Consider the following 16431-nt stretch of genomic DNA (forward strand, 5'->3'; position numbering starts at 1 on the left):
TTCTGAATCCTGCTTCTTTCAACTTCTGTTACTGGTTTTTATTCAGATTTAGGTCATCCCAAGTCTCCATTCACTTAGGACACTGTAAAAATGCTTAAGCCAAAGAAAACTAAAGATTTCCCTCCAGGAAGATGTGCATCAACCCTCATGGGGTGTCACAGTTTATCCGGCCTACACTGCTCCACCTTAAATGTGGGTAATTAATTAATGAAACTCTCTAAACGGCCTTGCTCAACTCAAAATAAATTAGCCCAGCTGTATTTCTTTGACTTAGAAATCAAATTAATAAAAATAAAAGTTAAGTTTTGAGTTACTTCTTAGTGAATCCATATAGGTCCCTAATGATCACCATGTTCTTTTTTTAAGTACTCACATACCAGCTTTTGATATGATTAATAATAAACTCCTTTAAAATTTTTAACTGAGCACCAAACAGACACTTCTCTAAGGAAAATATACAAATGGCCAAAAGCACATGAAAAGATGTTCGATATCACTATTCAGTATCACTATTCTCATCAGAGAAATGCAAACAAAAAACACAGTGAGGTGCCACTTCACACCTACTAGGATGGCTAGAACCAAAAACGTCAGACAACAACAGGTGTTGGCATGGAGAAACTGGAACCCTCTTACATTGCTGATGGGAATGTAAAATGGTATAGACATTCTCGAAAATAGTCTGGCAGTTCCTCAAATGATTACTAAATATACAGTTACCATATGATCCAACCATTCCACTCCTAGGTATATACCCAAGAGAAATGAAAACACATGTCCACACAGGAACTTGTATATGAATGTTTATAGCAACACTAATCATAATAGCCCCAAACTGGAAACAATCTAAAAGTCCATTAATGGATGAATGATAAACAAAATGCAGTAGATCCATACAATTTAGCTATAAAAATGAAGTATTGATACATGGTACAACATGGAAGACCCTTGAAAACATTATGCTAAATGAAAGACGACAATCACAAAAGACCATATATTATGATTCCATTTATATGTAAATATTCAGAAGAGGCATATCTATACAGACAGCAGAGATTGCTTAGGGTGGGGGGTACTTGGGGTGACAATTAAAGGGTAACAATTTGAAAATTTTCTAAAACTGACTGTGGTGATGGTTGCACATATCTGTGAATATACTAAAAACCACTGAATTGTACACTTTTATATTATTGTTTTTTGGCCACACCACAGTCTGTGGGATTTTAGTTCCCTGACCAGGGATCGAATCTGTGCTGTCTGCAGTGGAAGTGCAGAGTCCTAACAACTGGACCACCAGAAATTCTCAGAAATGGGTAGTCTGTACGGTATGTGAATTGTACCTCTATGTTGCTTTTAAAAAAGCTCAAGGAGATTTTTCTTTTTCTTAGCTAGAACATTATCCAGATTGTTTTACCATTAGTCAGAGTTCTATAAACCATGTATTTATACACTCAGCTAAACACTTAATATGTCTGGCATGGCTAAAGACCATTATCTATTAAGAACCTCTAATGAGTCTAGTTAAATAATCATTAAGTTGAGAACACCAAGTGTCAATATGTGAATTACCCTCTAATTCTCCAGTTTATGGACTTTATTCTTGACAATAGCACAACGGTATCTACATTCACAAAACAAAAATACTGAAATGTTATGTATAAAGTTCAATATGAGACTTTATTCAGAATATGACTTACTGTGACAGCCAGTTCAAAAAATAGGAAAATACTATGAATTAATAAAAGATGAATACAATATGGCTCAATATCAAAACTAAGAGTTTTAGATTTTGCTTGATATTATTTTATCAACATACAGCTCAGTAGTATCAAACAGGTAATTTAAAGACCCATGGAATAATTAGGGATTTAACACTGGATTTGAAAAATTGAACACTTGGATTTTATATACTTCAGTAATACCTAATTCTTTACTGAAAGTCTGAATATCTTTAGGAAAAGATTACCCCAAATTAACTAGCTATTGAAAAGAAACCTGGGGACTTTTCAGAAATACTATACCATGGTTCTTCATTTTGGCCAAAATAGATTCATTAGACTTGGTGCCCAAATTTCCAAAAACAATGAAACGAATTGTAAACTTTCTGATGAATAAGCTTGAAATAAGCCAGTTTATTCATCTTTATTTAAAAAATTATTCTTTGAATGATGCTTTACAGTGAACAAAAGACTTTCTGTCTACAAACTTTAATTTACCAAGCAAATCGACAGATGAATAAATAAAAGGACTTTTCCCCCATTAAAAAAACTCAATATATGGTACAAGATACCCTCCCTCTTTGACCAATGTTATATAGAAGGATGATATCAGCTTACTCCTAGAGACAAAAAAATCTGTGGCTAGAAATGTCTTCTTTTAACTTTCAAAAAATATATTATTCTAGAATTTTAAGTTCTCAACTTCATAACCTCTTTTCCTTTCACTTTAGCAATTTTCACATAAGCTTTCTGTCTAATGACAGGGGAACTTAGTGAAACTGAAGATATCAAATGCACTGGGCTAAAACTGAGAAGACATTTCAGAAAGTCATGGGCAGAAATGCAATTATGTTATATATTTCTTTCTGAAGTGAAACTTTATGGAATATGCAAATGCCAATAAATCTGCAAATACAGTTATTATAAAAATATTTCAACTTAGCTTGTCAGGTGCAAAAAATAAATTACCTCTACACTAAGTAGCTGATTTGAATTTATCTAGGAAACCTGGCAAATTCAGAATTTGAAAATGATCTGAATATAATTTATCCAGTGTAAGCTTTTTTTGAACTTGCACCTATAAACACTGATAAAACTTTTAAATGTCATTACATAACTGAATGAGAAAAAAGAATCTGGGCATCAATGTCAAGTTCACTTAGAGAATCTATCCATTTTTCCTATAGTGGCTAGAAGGCTACTTGGCCTTGCAGAGCTGGATCTGGAGAACTGACTTGAATTAATGTGGATTAATACATGTTCTCATTATTTTAGGATTTTATTCACTTTATTATAATTACTCTACCCTTTCCAATATGAACTCCTTAACCCTTCTTGAACATAGCTTAAAACTTTTGAGGGGGGGTGTGTGTGGTGGGCATATTTTAGCATCTTTGGTAAACTTCACTACAGGTCACCCTTTTGAATTCAAAAAAGTGACCCAACAGTCAAAAGACCACGAGCTTCTTGAGGGCAGGGACTATGCTTTGAGTCTCAATCCACCATGTCTTTATGCCTTGTGTGCAATAAAGGTCTGGAGAATGAACAGATGAATAAACAAGTATGTTAGTCACTCAGTCATGTCCAACTCTTTGCGACCCCATAGACTGTAGCCCACCAGGCTCTCCTGTCCATGGAATTTTCCAGGCAAGAATATTGGAGTAGGTAGCCACGCCCTTCTCCAGGGGATCTTCCCAACCCAGGTATCGAACCTGGGTCTCCTGTTTTGCAGGTGGATTCTTTACTGTCTAAGCCACCAAGGAAGCCCCATTGAATAAATAAAGGGATAGATAAATGCTATCATCAGTTCTGTGGCCCTGAAAAAGCCATTTAACTTCTAGGAACCTTATTTCCTTATCTGTAAAATAAGAAGAGAATACAGACTCTGCCACTCTCAAAGGGCTGTCAAGAAATCAAGAGGTAAAATTTAGGGAATACTTTGTAAACTCTAAGAAATCATACAAATGTAAACTAACCATTTTCCCCCTTTACATCCAGTCTCATATTTAATGTCTCCAGATATGGTCTACTCTTTTTTTTCTGATTAGGTGGCCATAAACAAAAAATAAGTTTCTACAGATATATACTATATATTATCATACAGAAATGATTACTCACATAAGTAATGTCTCTGAAAACATATCAGCAGATATAAGTTAGTTAAAATTAGAAACTATGCCTATTACAAGTTAACATTCCAAAAAGTTATTTTATATAAAATAAAGTCAAAAGTTTAACTCACCGCACATTTTTCCACTTTGCCAGCATTATTAGCCCATTTTACTAAAGCTAATAGTCGAACAAAGAGTTGGCGTGTCCGGCTAGCAAACTGCACTATTTCTATTTTCCTTTAAAACAAAACAAAACAACTCTTAATGAATCAGCATGTTTGAAGGAGTATTTCACAATTTCATCTGAGCTAAAATATGAATCAATCTGTTTACAACCATTACAATGAAAGAACCCACCTAAAATATTTATCTAAATATGAATTATTGTCACATTTTGTCTACCACCTGCATATGCCTCATTTTCTACCTCAGAATAATAAATCCAATAGAATGCTTAGGCAATGAATCACATTTTATAATTAATTCTATACTACAATAAAAGTTGTTTACTAAAATATACTATATTCACAAATATAAAATTATATAGAAGTTAACTGGGTCACAAAGGGAACGAAATTATGCTTCAAAATTGAAACCATGAGTTATGAATCAGTAACATTCTTGGTAAGAGAAAGAAGTGAAAAGCTCCTTACCAAAGCTTGAAACTGTATTATTTTTACAAAAGCAAGGGTCCATTTCCCATCTGGCAGGAGCATGATTTATAAACCGGAATAAAGAACTTAACTACGCAACTCTTTTAACAAACTAAATTCAGTGAAAAGCCTGGATATTAAATTATCCAAGCAAAGTTAAATAAAGCACTAAAAATAAAAGCTAGGTCTGTCCATATCTATTTTTATGCTATATCCACTACAATGCTTTTTCTCCCAATATCAGTATTTTTATCCTTTCCTCATAAAGCCTTAAAAGCTTTACACCAAAAGCTTTATGTTGTCAATCAGCATGTTAGCTAGACCTCTCAACTTTATGTCAGCTACAAAACTGATAAACCTACCTTTCATGGTTTACCTTAAGACACGCAAAAAATATTCAACAGGTCAGGAAAGAGGCCCCAGAAAGACACCAACGTCCCTCCAAGTGGACTCTGACATGTTAATCTTAGTACAGCTATTCAACGACCTACAGACCCAATCCATACCTCTGCATCTCCACAACAGTAACCCCACAATGCAATACACCAAAATGAAACCTGCTGCTGCAACATAATCCTGACTGAAGACCACAGAGTCGAGCTTCTATTAAGAGCATACATAGCCCACAACCAACCTGAAAAGCTTCCTGAAGATTCAGCCTGCAATATTATTGGTAGTACAAAGAGAAGAATCCAGGACACTGATACAATTAAGACTGTGCCAGTGTCTGTGAAGGATCCTTAGAGATAAACCAAGCCGAGTGCATCACAGGCAAGACTGGGACACAGCAGAAATGTTAAATGTACAACTCACATCTGGCAGTCACCTTAGTGCTCTCACTCTAACTTAGCAACAGCTTACAGAGGAAGTGAGGTCTCCTCTCCTCTCCCAAAGCAAACATATTTGTATAATATGAACTCCATTTGCCAGATGAGCTCCTCTGCTGGAAAGGAAACATAACCCTTTGTAAACTACTTTGACATGTTCTTTTTTTTGACACCACGCTGTCTCAGGTGACAGGCAGCAAGGATTGGTTCTCCAAGGCCCAGTTTCCCTTTCTACCCCACAGTGGACAGAACACATCCTGATTTTCATTTCCTTCCTTTAAAATGGACCAGCCAAACCGTAACACAGGTATGCTTCAAGGTAGAGGTCTCTTTTACCTCTATCTTTCCGATCTCTGTCAAATTCTATCAAAAAGGTCATCGGGAGTCGGGGGTGGAGCAGCTCCTAGTCACTAACAATGCTAAAATCCACCCAAGTGATTTGGTATTAAAAAAAGATCAACCAAGGAGCGTAAGTAGTGCCAAAGACAGAGTCAAGTAGACTATACTGTAGCCACAATTTAAATCTCCATCATCTGGTATCTTTCAAACCTTAATTTATCTTGTTCCCTTGGACTGTGGAAACAAACTAGCATTTAGTTATGTCTTAAGCCCCAACTCCAACTGAATCAAAATTCTCTTAACTATAAATCAGTAATGTTGCTGCTGCTGCTAAGTCACTTCAGTCGTGTCCAACTCTGTGCGACCCTATGGACTGCAGCCTACCAGGCTCCTCCATCCACAGGATTTTCCAGGCAAGAGTACTGGAGTGGGGTGCCATTGCCTCCTCTGATAAATCAGTAATAGCAGTAGGCAAATGTCCATTCTCCAAAGATATCTAATAGCATCACTGCAGAAAATGAGAAATGAGCAACCAGCTATCTCCATTTAGTTTTCTATCTTCTGCATCTTTCCACACCCTGAGGCACTTGACCTGGTCAGTTTCTAGAAGACGAGGTCCAGAGCTGGCCACATACCAAGAACTGTCAAGGATGCGGAAATTACACTTCCCAGGGCGCATCTTAAACAAATGGTGTGAGAAGTCACCCTAGGCTCTCTGGGCCTAGGTTCCCGGTCCACAATCCTACTACCCATACCTACACATATCTCCCCCCACACTCTCTCTCACACTCACACAAACTCACTCACTCACTCATAGATATATCAACACAGATTTAAGGTTTTTTTCATACTCACCTTTCCACATCAGATTTCCTTGGCAGCCTAAGAAGAAAAAAAAGAAGTTGACTAGATATATGCACATCTTCATCAAAGTATGATTACGGCCTTTACTTTCACTCTATTAAAATACCTTAGCATTTAGGAAAAACTGGACAAATAGCCACTATAGGCTTGTGTGGCTCCCACTCATAATTTTTATGTTTTCAGCAATATAGCTACAAAGGAAAAACTAACAAAGGAACATTTCTCTCCATTCAAAGTTCTTCAAAAGATACTGCACAAACCTCAAACATTAAAAAAAGCCCAAGTCTTATTACCACACTACATCACAGAGAAGTCAGAGAAAATCTTCTTTTAAGACCAAATGGTCATGAATGCAAGGTACTACTTAGCTGCCAGCCTCTCCATATTCAACAGAACCTGGCTTCCAAGCACCAATCCCTTCATGCTTTGTTATGGTGGGTTAAGCTAAGCATGGGAAACAGCTAGTGCCATCCAAGGGTTATACAGCAATTATGATGTCGCTTGGTGAGATGCAAATGATTACTTTTAAACAGCTCCAGGAAAATTTTGATCTCTTTTTTTTGCTAGTTCTGCAGTACTGACAGCCAGCAACCAATGTCACCATTTTCCCTGATAAACTATACCATTTAACACTCTCATATCCACTGATGCTTAGAAAGCTCCTGATCTGCTTCCTGAACCACCACATTCTCCACGGTTCAAGATTCAACAGCCTGAACTCTAAAGCCTCCCCTACATCAGATCCATTCTTGAAGAACACACACTGAGCCACTTAAGATGCTCTTTTCCCACTGACATGCCACAGGTGCAGAAAAACTAAAACCACCTCCAGAGATTGACGGTACAAGGAAGAGGAACTATTAAAATGAGCTCTGGCTTATAGTTACCTACAGTTCTTAGCGTAGACAGTGGGATGGAAGCTCAAGTTATGACCCAAGTGACAAAAAAAACTGGGCAGGAGTTGGAAGGGCCAGCAGATCAGAGGATGAAGCAAAAATTAAGGACGTATTATGATAAGACCGCAAGTAAAAGCAGTTGTTGGCCAAGTTCCTATGCCTGTGAAAGACTCAGAAGGCACTCCTTGAGAACTCTCCCTTGTCCTTAAGAGGGGAGAGAATGAGAACCATGGATGCTTGTGTGCATGTGTGAGAGAGAGAGAGAAAAAGAGGAGAGCAGAGTCTTTGGGGACAGAAAGAACAGGAATCATTGTTTCAGCTCTTGCCCCTTGTCCCAGAAACCCTAAAAGGATCTTCTCTTGCCAGAGGTGGTATCATTTCAGCGACAAAGGATAGACTTTGCTGCCTGCATCCTCTTCTCCCCAATTCCTCCTCATCTATTTAAAGTTCCTTTATGGATGACAAGTCCACCACTTGGGGCAAGAGCCCGAGAGTGCAGTTAAGTCACAAAAACCTTATTTACACCAAAGTGTGTAAGATTCTAGCATTTTCTGATTTCAAATTTTTTAAAAAAAAAAGGTTTTTAAAAAGTAGAACCTAAATCTCTTAAAAAAAAAAATCACAGCAGAATGTAAACTCTAAGATAAGAGCATATACATGGGTGAGGGAAGGGCGGGAGGAAATGAACAAGCAAAAGAAAAATATTTAGAAATCCAGGGCCAAAAACAAACCACCTTTTTTATTTTCAATACTCCACAAACATCAAATGTGGCAGAAATAAGACTCATAAAGTATACCTTGAACACTGATTTTATATATATATATATTAATTTATTATATATATATATATATATATATATATATATATATATATATTAACCCTGAAAGTTTCTACCTGGAACAAGGAAAAATACATGGTTTAGGAACTTATTCCTAAACCAATTTTGGTGACCACAAATCAAATGAGAAAAAAGTTATTTTATATACCTATGTATCAAGAACAACAGTGAATTTTCCCCTTAAATTCTCCATGGTCTACAATGGAGGAAACGCAAACAGCAACCCATCCCAATATCTTGCCTGGGAAATCCCATGGACAGAGGAGCCTGGCAGGCTACAGTCCATGGGGTCACAAAGAGTTAGACACGACTTAGCAACTAAACAACAACAACTAAACAAAGGCGGTAAGAGAGAAGACACATCATGTAGGACCTTAAAGGTAGACCACAGTCTTGGTTTGCTCAAGATAGTCCCAGTTTATGCCTGTTGCTCTGACATAGTTATTAATAGTTCCACCTTTCATGTTCAAAAGCATCCTCTTCTGGACCATAAACTTTAATGGTCACTCTATGGGTGACTATAAAAAGTTTTTTACTCTGAGATTGGGAATCATGGGAAAGTTGTGAGTAAGAATATTTCATGAAGGCAAAAACCATAGAGGGGCAAGGATAGCAGCAGAGGTACCAGTTAGTCGACTACTGCAGTAACAGGAGCAAAGGATTAACACTTGATGGAATGGTTGAAAAGTGATGGGATTCTGAAGCCAGAGATGACAGAATTTATTGATGTGGGACTGGAAGAAAGAGGAGCCAAGAATTAACTCCACAATTCCTGGCCTAAGCATCCAGAGGAAGAATAGAGAGAATACTTAGTGAGATAGGAAAGTTTCTTTTTTGCGGGGGGGGGGGGCAGGATGAATTGAATGGAATCAGGAGTTTGGTTCTGGATTTGGTCGGTTGAAATGTCCACTAGGTGCTTAAATGAAAGCATGTGGGTATAGAGTCTGCAGCTCAGTGGAGAAGTCTGTGCTGGCGAGATAAGTGTAGGAATCATCCTCATATAAAGGGTGCAAGACTAAACCTATATACTTATCCTACGCAATAAATGTTTCTCTTTTCATAACTAAGTGCTAAAACAGAATAACCCAAGAATTTCTACAAATGCCCTATGGAAATACAAATTATACACCACGGATAGCGGCAGTTTTCAACATTTTCCCATAGCTATACATAGGATGGGTACATGAGATTTTTCTCATGCCTACTCAAATTCTTATATGACAGCCAACAACAAGCGGTGCAGAGAAGTATACTACCACCATAATCTAATCATGACAGCTATTTAAGTTCCTCATTAGGTGTAGGCTTCTTTCCATCCCCCTCAATAAAGTATATCAAAATTCTCAGAATGATGTTTTACAGGATTAAGTGGAACCTCTTTTTTTAGTCATCTGCAAAAGAACATTTTAACAGTCTCTAGCAACAAATTACTGTGACACTTCACAGCCTCATACCTACATACACATGTACTTCAACTGAATACACTGGAGTCTACTAAAAGATAAAAATGAATCTAGCTGAAAACTAGTAAGTCTTACTTTCTCTGAACCTAAATTTCAAAAATGTGAAACAGTAATTCAACTATATATACCCCTAAATTTCATAGTTTCTTTTCTTCACACACCTGAAAATCATTAAGTGTATTCTGATCCTATTCTGAAGGGATTAACACTCTAATCATATCCCAAGGCATTTTACTGGTAACTTGATGATTTATAAACTCCCCTCATACCCCACGAGACAGTAACTGCAGGCTAGTTACCAAAAAACTCTTTACTTACTCTACAAGTGTTAAGACTTCAAACAGTCCCAATCATTCCAGGAAAACAAACGTTGGGATCCAATATTTTGCATTCTTTTACATACATCTCCTGAGTTCAAACTTTGTCAGAAGCAATTACAACCTACATTTAATATGTACCGTAAGAGGCTGTAACACAATTTGTCTTTGGGAATTTTTTTATACGCCCGAGTAATATATATTCCTAAACCCTAAACTCGGAGTCTGGGCTAAAAAAGCTTCCAACCAACAAATCAATAAGGTTCAGCAGGCAAATCGAGCAAAAATTTCAAAGATGGGCTTTTCAGGGAAAGTCAAACAACGTGCCTAATTCACAAGTCTCGATTGCTTCATCTCCAGGACCCCAAATGGAAAGCTCCTCCTCCACCTCCGCTGGGCCCCAAGAGTTCAGAAATTCTAGACTTAAGCAGCCCAGCGGAGAGGAGAAAGCCTCTTGGGGAGAAGGAGGTGCGAACCTCGCAGCCGGTTGGGCGGGAAGCGGGGGCTGGGGAGCAGGCGTGGATTTCGCGGCACTTACAGGTCCGTCAGCACCAAGAGCTCCGAGTAGGCCCGGTGCAGTAGAAATTCGATGAGGGTGCTCAGCCGGTAGCCAGGGCTAGCCGCGGCCGCAGCGGCCGCTGCCACGGCGGCTCCGGGAGGCGGAGGCGCCGGGGCTGACGCGGGGCCGCCGCTGCCGCTGCCTCCGGGCGGGACCAGCTGGTGGTTCTCCAGCTGCACTGGGGCCATGGCGGCACAGGGCCGGGCTTGGCGCAGCGGTACAAGATGCGGCCCTCGAACCTCCCTCCCGGGCGCTCAGTCACCGCGCCTAAGTGGGCGCGGGCGGAGTCGCCGCCGCCGCCTACTACTGCCGAGCGGCCTCAGAACAGGAAGCCTTACGCCGGCCGCAGAGGCCCGCCCCCATGTAGCGACGAGCCCGCCGGCTCCAGGGACTGGAGCGAGGGGCGGGGGGGAGGGCGGGGAAGCGGGGCGGCAGCCGCAGAGAAGCAGCGCCCCAGCAACCATTCAGAGGCCGCTCGGCCAGGCAGCCGCAGCGTCCATATTGACGGCCGAAAGCGGAAGTCGTTAGGAAGAACGGAAGGGGAACCAAAGGGGGACTTCCGACAGCAACCTGTGCCTTTTCTCCAGGCGGTCGGGCGCGGGGACATTGTGGGGGGTGCGTGGAAGTGGGGCGGGGCCGGCGCGCGGGCGGGAAAAGCGGAAACGGGGGCTGCGGGCCGCCGGAAGTGAGTGTAAGGGCGGAGCCAGTGTTGTCATCGAGAACGTCAGCAGTTGCCCGGCCCTTGCCCTCGCCGCCCTCCGGAATTTAAAAAGATCCGATTTGTGCTGAGGTGTTCATCAGCGTTCCCCTGGTGGGTGCAACCCAGCCGGGGAGGACACCCTATTCCAGATGTTTGTGACCTGTGTTTCTGGACTCGAAAAGAAATTGTTACGGCTGAGCGCTTGTGACATCTCAGATCTTTGCACCTCCCACAGTCTGCCCATGCGCCTTTCGTGGGATAGGAGACGTTTCCGTCATTTTTTTTAACTGTGGGAAAAGATGCGAGAAAATATTATTGAGGGTAGAAGAAGGGCCACTGGCAGAATAACTTCACTTCAATGGAGTTGGATATAGGCTGAGCTCCTTACCGACCCCCAAAATCTGGCAGTTCTACCGCAGAAACAGTCTAAATCCTCTACCACTGATTCTCCCACTTGGTTCTTTCTTGTCCCTGCTGTTGAAGTAGCCGCCCTGCCTTCCAAGGACTTTTCAGTTCGTTTTCTATGCCCTACTGCCACATTTTCCCGCTCAAAATGCACGCTTAATATTTTGCTTTCTGATTTAAAGCCATGATTCTCAACCTTGCCTGCACGTTGGAATCTAGGGGGAGATGGAGGAGTGGGTGGTTTTAAAAATACTTATGCTCCTCTCCCCATAGATTCGGCTTTAATTGGTCGGGGCTTCAGGATTTTTAAAAGCTTCCTAGGTGGTTTTAATGTGCACTGTTTAAAAGCGTCAATTGCCGCCACCCTTTTCAAATATCTTTTTGCAGAGTCTTATCTGTGACTCAGGAGTAAGAGATGCACTTGCCATTTCCTAAGGTTAAAATACTCTCATTCTTGTCCACTTGTGTAATTCTTAGTCATTCTTGAAGACAATTCACCTGTCTTCTGAGGGTGTAATCTTAATCACTTGCTCCCTCTTTTGTGATCCTAAAGCACATTTACAGAAACAATACCATCCTAGTACTCATTAAAAGGCATTAGGATTACTTACAGCCCCCACAGGTACAGTTGCTGGAGGGTAGATACTCTCCCTAACATCCATCCCTATGCTGCTACCTTAGGAAACAAATTTTTTCTAAGTTAGCTAGAATGGTATCATTTCTTTGGCAGTTGTTTTGTTTTATTGAAGGTTCTTTTTCCTCTTTTGAAAACTGTTGACTTCAGCTAAAAAGCCCTGGTGGTCACATACACACAAGATGTACAAGATGGTCCTTAGTTCTCCAAAAAGTGAAAGTGTTAGTTGCTCAGTCCTGTCTGACTCTTTGCAACCCCGTGGACTGTAGCCTGCCAGGGTCCTCTGTTCATGGGATTCTCCAGGCCAGAATACCGCAGCAGGTAGCGGGCTATTCCCTTCTCCAGGGGATCTTCCCAACAGAGGAATGATACCCAGGTCTCCTACATTGCAGGTGGATTCTTTACCATCTGAGCCATCAGGGAAGCCCTTAGTTCTCCAGCCAAGTGTCAAACCCAAGCCCCCTGCACTGGCAGCACAGAGTCTTAACCACTGGACCATCAGGGAAGTCCCTGAGACGGTCCTTAAGGTCTTTTCTAACACATTCTGATTGTGGGATGTTAATAGGATTTTAACTCGGTCTTACTGTCTATATTAAACACAATTATACACCATGCCTCTTAGTATTCATCCTATTGGGCAGTAAGATTATACCTAGAGAAATTACAACCAGTTTGCAAATAAGAAAATTAATGGGTGGATGGGGGTTGTTTTAAAAAAGAGAAATTTTCACCCACATCCATCAGGTTAGATTTTAATGAAATTTCTGTATAGGTATCTTTAAAAATTGAAAAGTTCTAACAGAAAATAGGGAGAAAATACAGGAAAATAACTGTATTTTGCTTAAATTGTTGGCAATCGGGGAGGTAATTTAAATGAAAACTCCTGAAAGTGATAGCCCACCTCCCAACCTGATTAGTATAGCCACAGGCAAATATAGAAGAAATAAGTAAGGAAAGAGGGACAATGTTAGCATGTTTGGCTGAGATACTAAATGAATGGTTCATATCCAAATCACTTTTGGAAATAGTGTAATTTATCATTTTAAAGCCCACAATACAATGTTTGGCATTGTATTAATAGTATAAGTGCCGAATTCTTTCATTCCCAATTTTCAATTGTTTCTGTATTTGGTCATCACCAGATTCTATCACACCTCAGATAAAACTATCTGAGGACTAGCAGATGAAACTCAGAACTAGCAGTATGACATTTCCTCAGCTCTTAAATCAACCTAAATCCTGGATCTTTCATGAAGTCAATCTGATTTTAGTAAAAAGAACAGATTGATTGCAAAATATGGAGAAAAAAAGAGAACATTTCCCTTTAAGCCCTTTTGATGGAAAATTGACAAATTGGTACATATACAGTTAACCCTTGAACAATGCAGTAGTTAGGGGCACAGACTCTCCTCGCAGTCAAAAATCCATTATTTATATATAGTTTACAGTATAATTTATAGTCATCCTTCTTTAACCAGAATTCCTCCTTATCTGTGGTACCTTGATGTTCAACCTACCTCAGATCATGTAGTAACATTTATTGGAAACAAATCTGCATATAATGCAATTTAAACCTGTGTTATGCAAAGGTCAACTCTAGTTTCACTCTGAAACATACAGCTGCCCCTCAGACACAAAAGATTGGGAAAAGAATTGAAAAGGTTTTTTTTTTCTATGATATTATCATCAGTTCCTCCAAAACAGAGAGCAAAAGCAGTAACTGCATTCATTTAAGAGCTGCTCCATTCCCTGGTGGCTCAAATGGTAAAGTATCTGTCTGCAATGCAGGAGACCAGAGTTTGATCCCTGAGTTGGGAAGATCCCCTGGAGAAGGGAAAGGCTACCCACTGCAGTATTCTTGCCTGGAGAATTCCATGGCCAGAGGAGCCTGGCGGGCTACAGTCCATGGGGTCACAAAGAGTCAGACACAACTGAGCGACTAACACTTTCACTTTCCATTCGTAGTGAAGTTGAGGAAAGGAACTCACAGTACTGTGAGTATGATCTGATCAATCCAGAAAAAATGAGAACATTTTGATGGCTTTCCATATACGTAGAAGAAACCCCAAACTTCTTAGTATGGCCTTTAAAGCTATTAACACAGTAGTCTGCCTGCTTCCCCACCTCTGCCTCCTGCCTCTCTTTCCTTCACTCACTTCACTGTAACTGCCCTGGGTGGGTCTAGTACATGCCATTCCCTAAGGTGTTAGGGCTTATCAACTACTCCAGACACCTGAAACACTTGTTTCCCAGCTCTTCACGTGGCTGCCTTCTCCTCCTCCCAATATCAGCTTAAATGAGAAATCCTCAGAGAGGTCTCCCCTGACTGTATGATATTAGGCAGATGATACAAGGAAGTTCGTTGCAGCATTGTTTGTAGAAGCAAAAAAATATGAATAATCTTAACTGTCTCTCAGTAGGAGAATGGATAAGTAAATTACTATGTCTCTACATAGTAGAATAAATTAGACCTATAGGTACCAACATGGAGACACCTCAAAAACAATATGGAATGAAAAAAGCTATTGTTTTCATACTATTCCTATTTTTCTAAGCACACAAAATACTCCATAATTTAATATATTGTAGACAAAGTAAAAAATGTAAATGAGGATAATAGACACCACCTTCAGGATAGTAATTACATCTAGGTAGTGGTAGGGATGTGGTGATGCTTTATTGGTTATTAGCTATTAGTTATATCTAATGGGTTTCTTGGGCTTCCCAGGTGGCTCAGTGGTAAAGAATCCACCTGCCACACAGGAGACCCAGGTTCGATCCCTGGGTCAGGAAGATCATCTGGAGAAGGGAATGGCAACCAACTGCAGTATTCTTGCCTGGAAAATTCCATGGACAGAGGAGCCTGGTGGGCTACAGTGCATGGAGTTGTGAAGAGTCAGACATGACCAAGCAACTAACACACCCATACCCAATGGGTTTCTTGAAGATTGACCAGAAGGAAATGTGACTAATAGCTAGTAACCAATAAAGCATCACCACATCCCTACCCCTCCCTAGATGTAATTACTATCCTGAAGGTGGTGTCTATTATCCTCATTTACATTTTTTACTTTGTCTACAATATATAAAATTATGGATATTTTGTGTGCTTAGAAAAATAGGAATAGTATAACGAACATATTAATATCTATTAAATCTAGGGATAGAGGTATGATTGTTAATATATTCCGTACTTTTCATTAGTTTTGAACTATTTCATAATTTTTAAAAGTTTAAAATGTTTCTATTAGTATTAATTACACAATCTGCCATAACAAACACCCCCCCAAATCTCAGTGATTTAGCACAGTAAGAGCTTATTTCTTGTGCTCACAAAGTTCAGTAAAAATGTGCCTGATGGAGAGGCTCGCCTCTAAGCAATTACCCCAGCAATACAGGCTCTTTTCATCTTCATGAGACAGGCTGGGATCTGGGACCCTCTGCTGCAATGCTTGCACCTGGACACCTCTCCTCAAGCAACAAAATACAAAGAAACTACATGGGACTAGAAACAACTGTGTGCATGCACAGTTAGGACAAATTCTGGACCCCAAAGATACAGAGAGACCAAAAAAGAAAAAAAAACCAATGACCACTTTTGAGGAACCTGGAGCAAAAACTGGGTGTCAGGAGCAAAACCACAGGACCCTTGCACACAACACCATGTAAGAGATGGGCAAATCACCTAAGCCACCCCTCTGGCCAGCCCCTGAACACACCCCTACCCTCACCCCATGTAAGGAACAAGCTTGCCTCCACCACAGGTAGTGAGCAAGGAAAACTGTAGTTTGTTCTCACTCCCCTCTGCTACAGCAGGAGCTCCAGTAAAGCCTTGCCTAAATTTCTTGTCTAGCCTCTGATCAATTTCTGTTGATTGGGAAAGGCCAAGAACCCTGGTCTGTAACATTGGGAAACAATCGCTCCAACCCAGAGATTTTTTTTTTTTTTTAAATATTCACCCACATTCCTTTAGCCAGAATTAGTCACATGGCTTGTTTAAAGCCCAAGGAGCTGGGAAATACAAGTCTACCTGTGTGCCAGGAAGAAAATGTAATGGTTTAGTGGATAAATAGCATTGATTTTACCGCAATATTAAGGTAGCCTTT

The 16431-nt window shown here is 40.2% G+C and overlaps 1 protein-coding gene across 3 annotated transcripts in view; it reads right to left on the minus strand.

Annotated features, from left to right (window-relative positions):
- MED14 (mediator complex subunit 14) overlaps window positions 1-11112 on the minus strand; it is a 62754-nt gene extending 51642 nt beyond the window's left edge. For all 3 annotated transcript variants that reach the window (XM_020898522.2, XM_070461809.1, XM_070461808.1), the window contains exons 1-3: window positions 10566-11112; window positions 6504-6530; window positions 3961-4066 (exon numbers count right to left, since the gene is read on the minus strand). In XM_020898522.2, coding sequence (XP_020754181.1) covers window positions 3961-4066; window positions 6504-6530; window positions 10566-10774 — 342 coding nt within the window. In that variant the 5' untranslated portion in view covers window positions 10775-11112. The remainder of the gene's footprint in view (window positions 1-3960; window positions 4067-6503; window positions 6531-10565) is intronic.
- Between the last annotated feature and the right edge of the window lie 5319 nt (window positions 11113-16431).

The sequence above is a fragment of the Odocoileus virginianus genome, chromosome X, assembly GCF_023699985.2.
Source record: "Odocoileus virginianus isolate 20LAN1187 ecotype Illinois chromosome X, Ovbor_1.2, whole genome shotgun sequence".
Classification (NCBI taxonomy): Eukaryota; Metazoa; Chordata; class Mammalia; order Artiodactyla; family Cervidae; genus Odocoileus; species Odocoileus virginianus.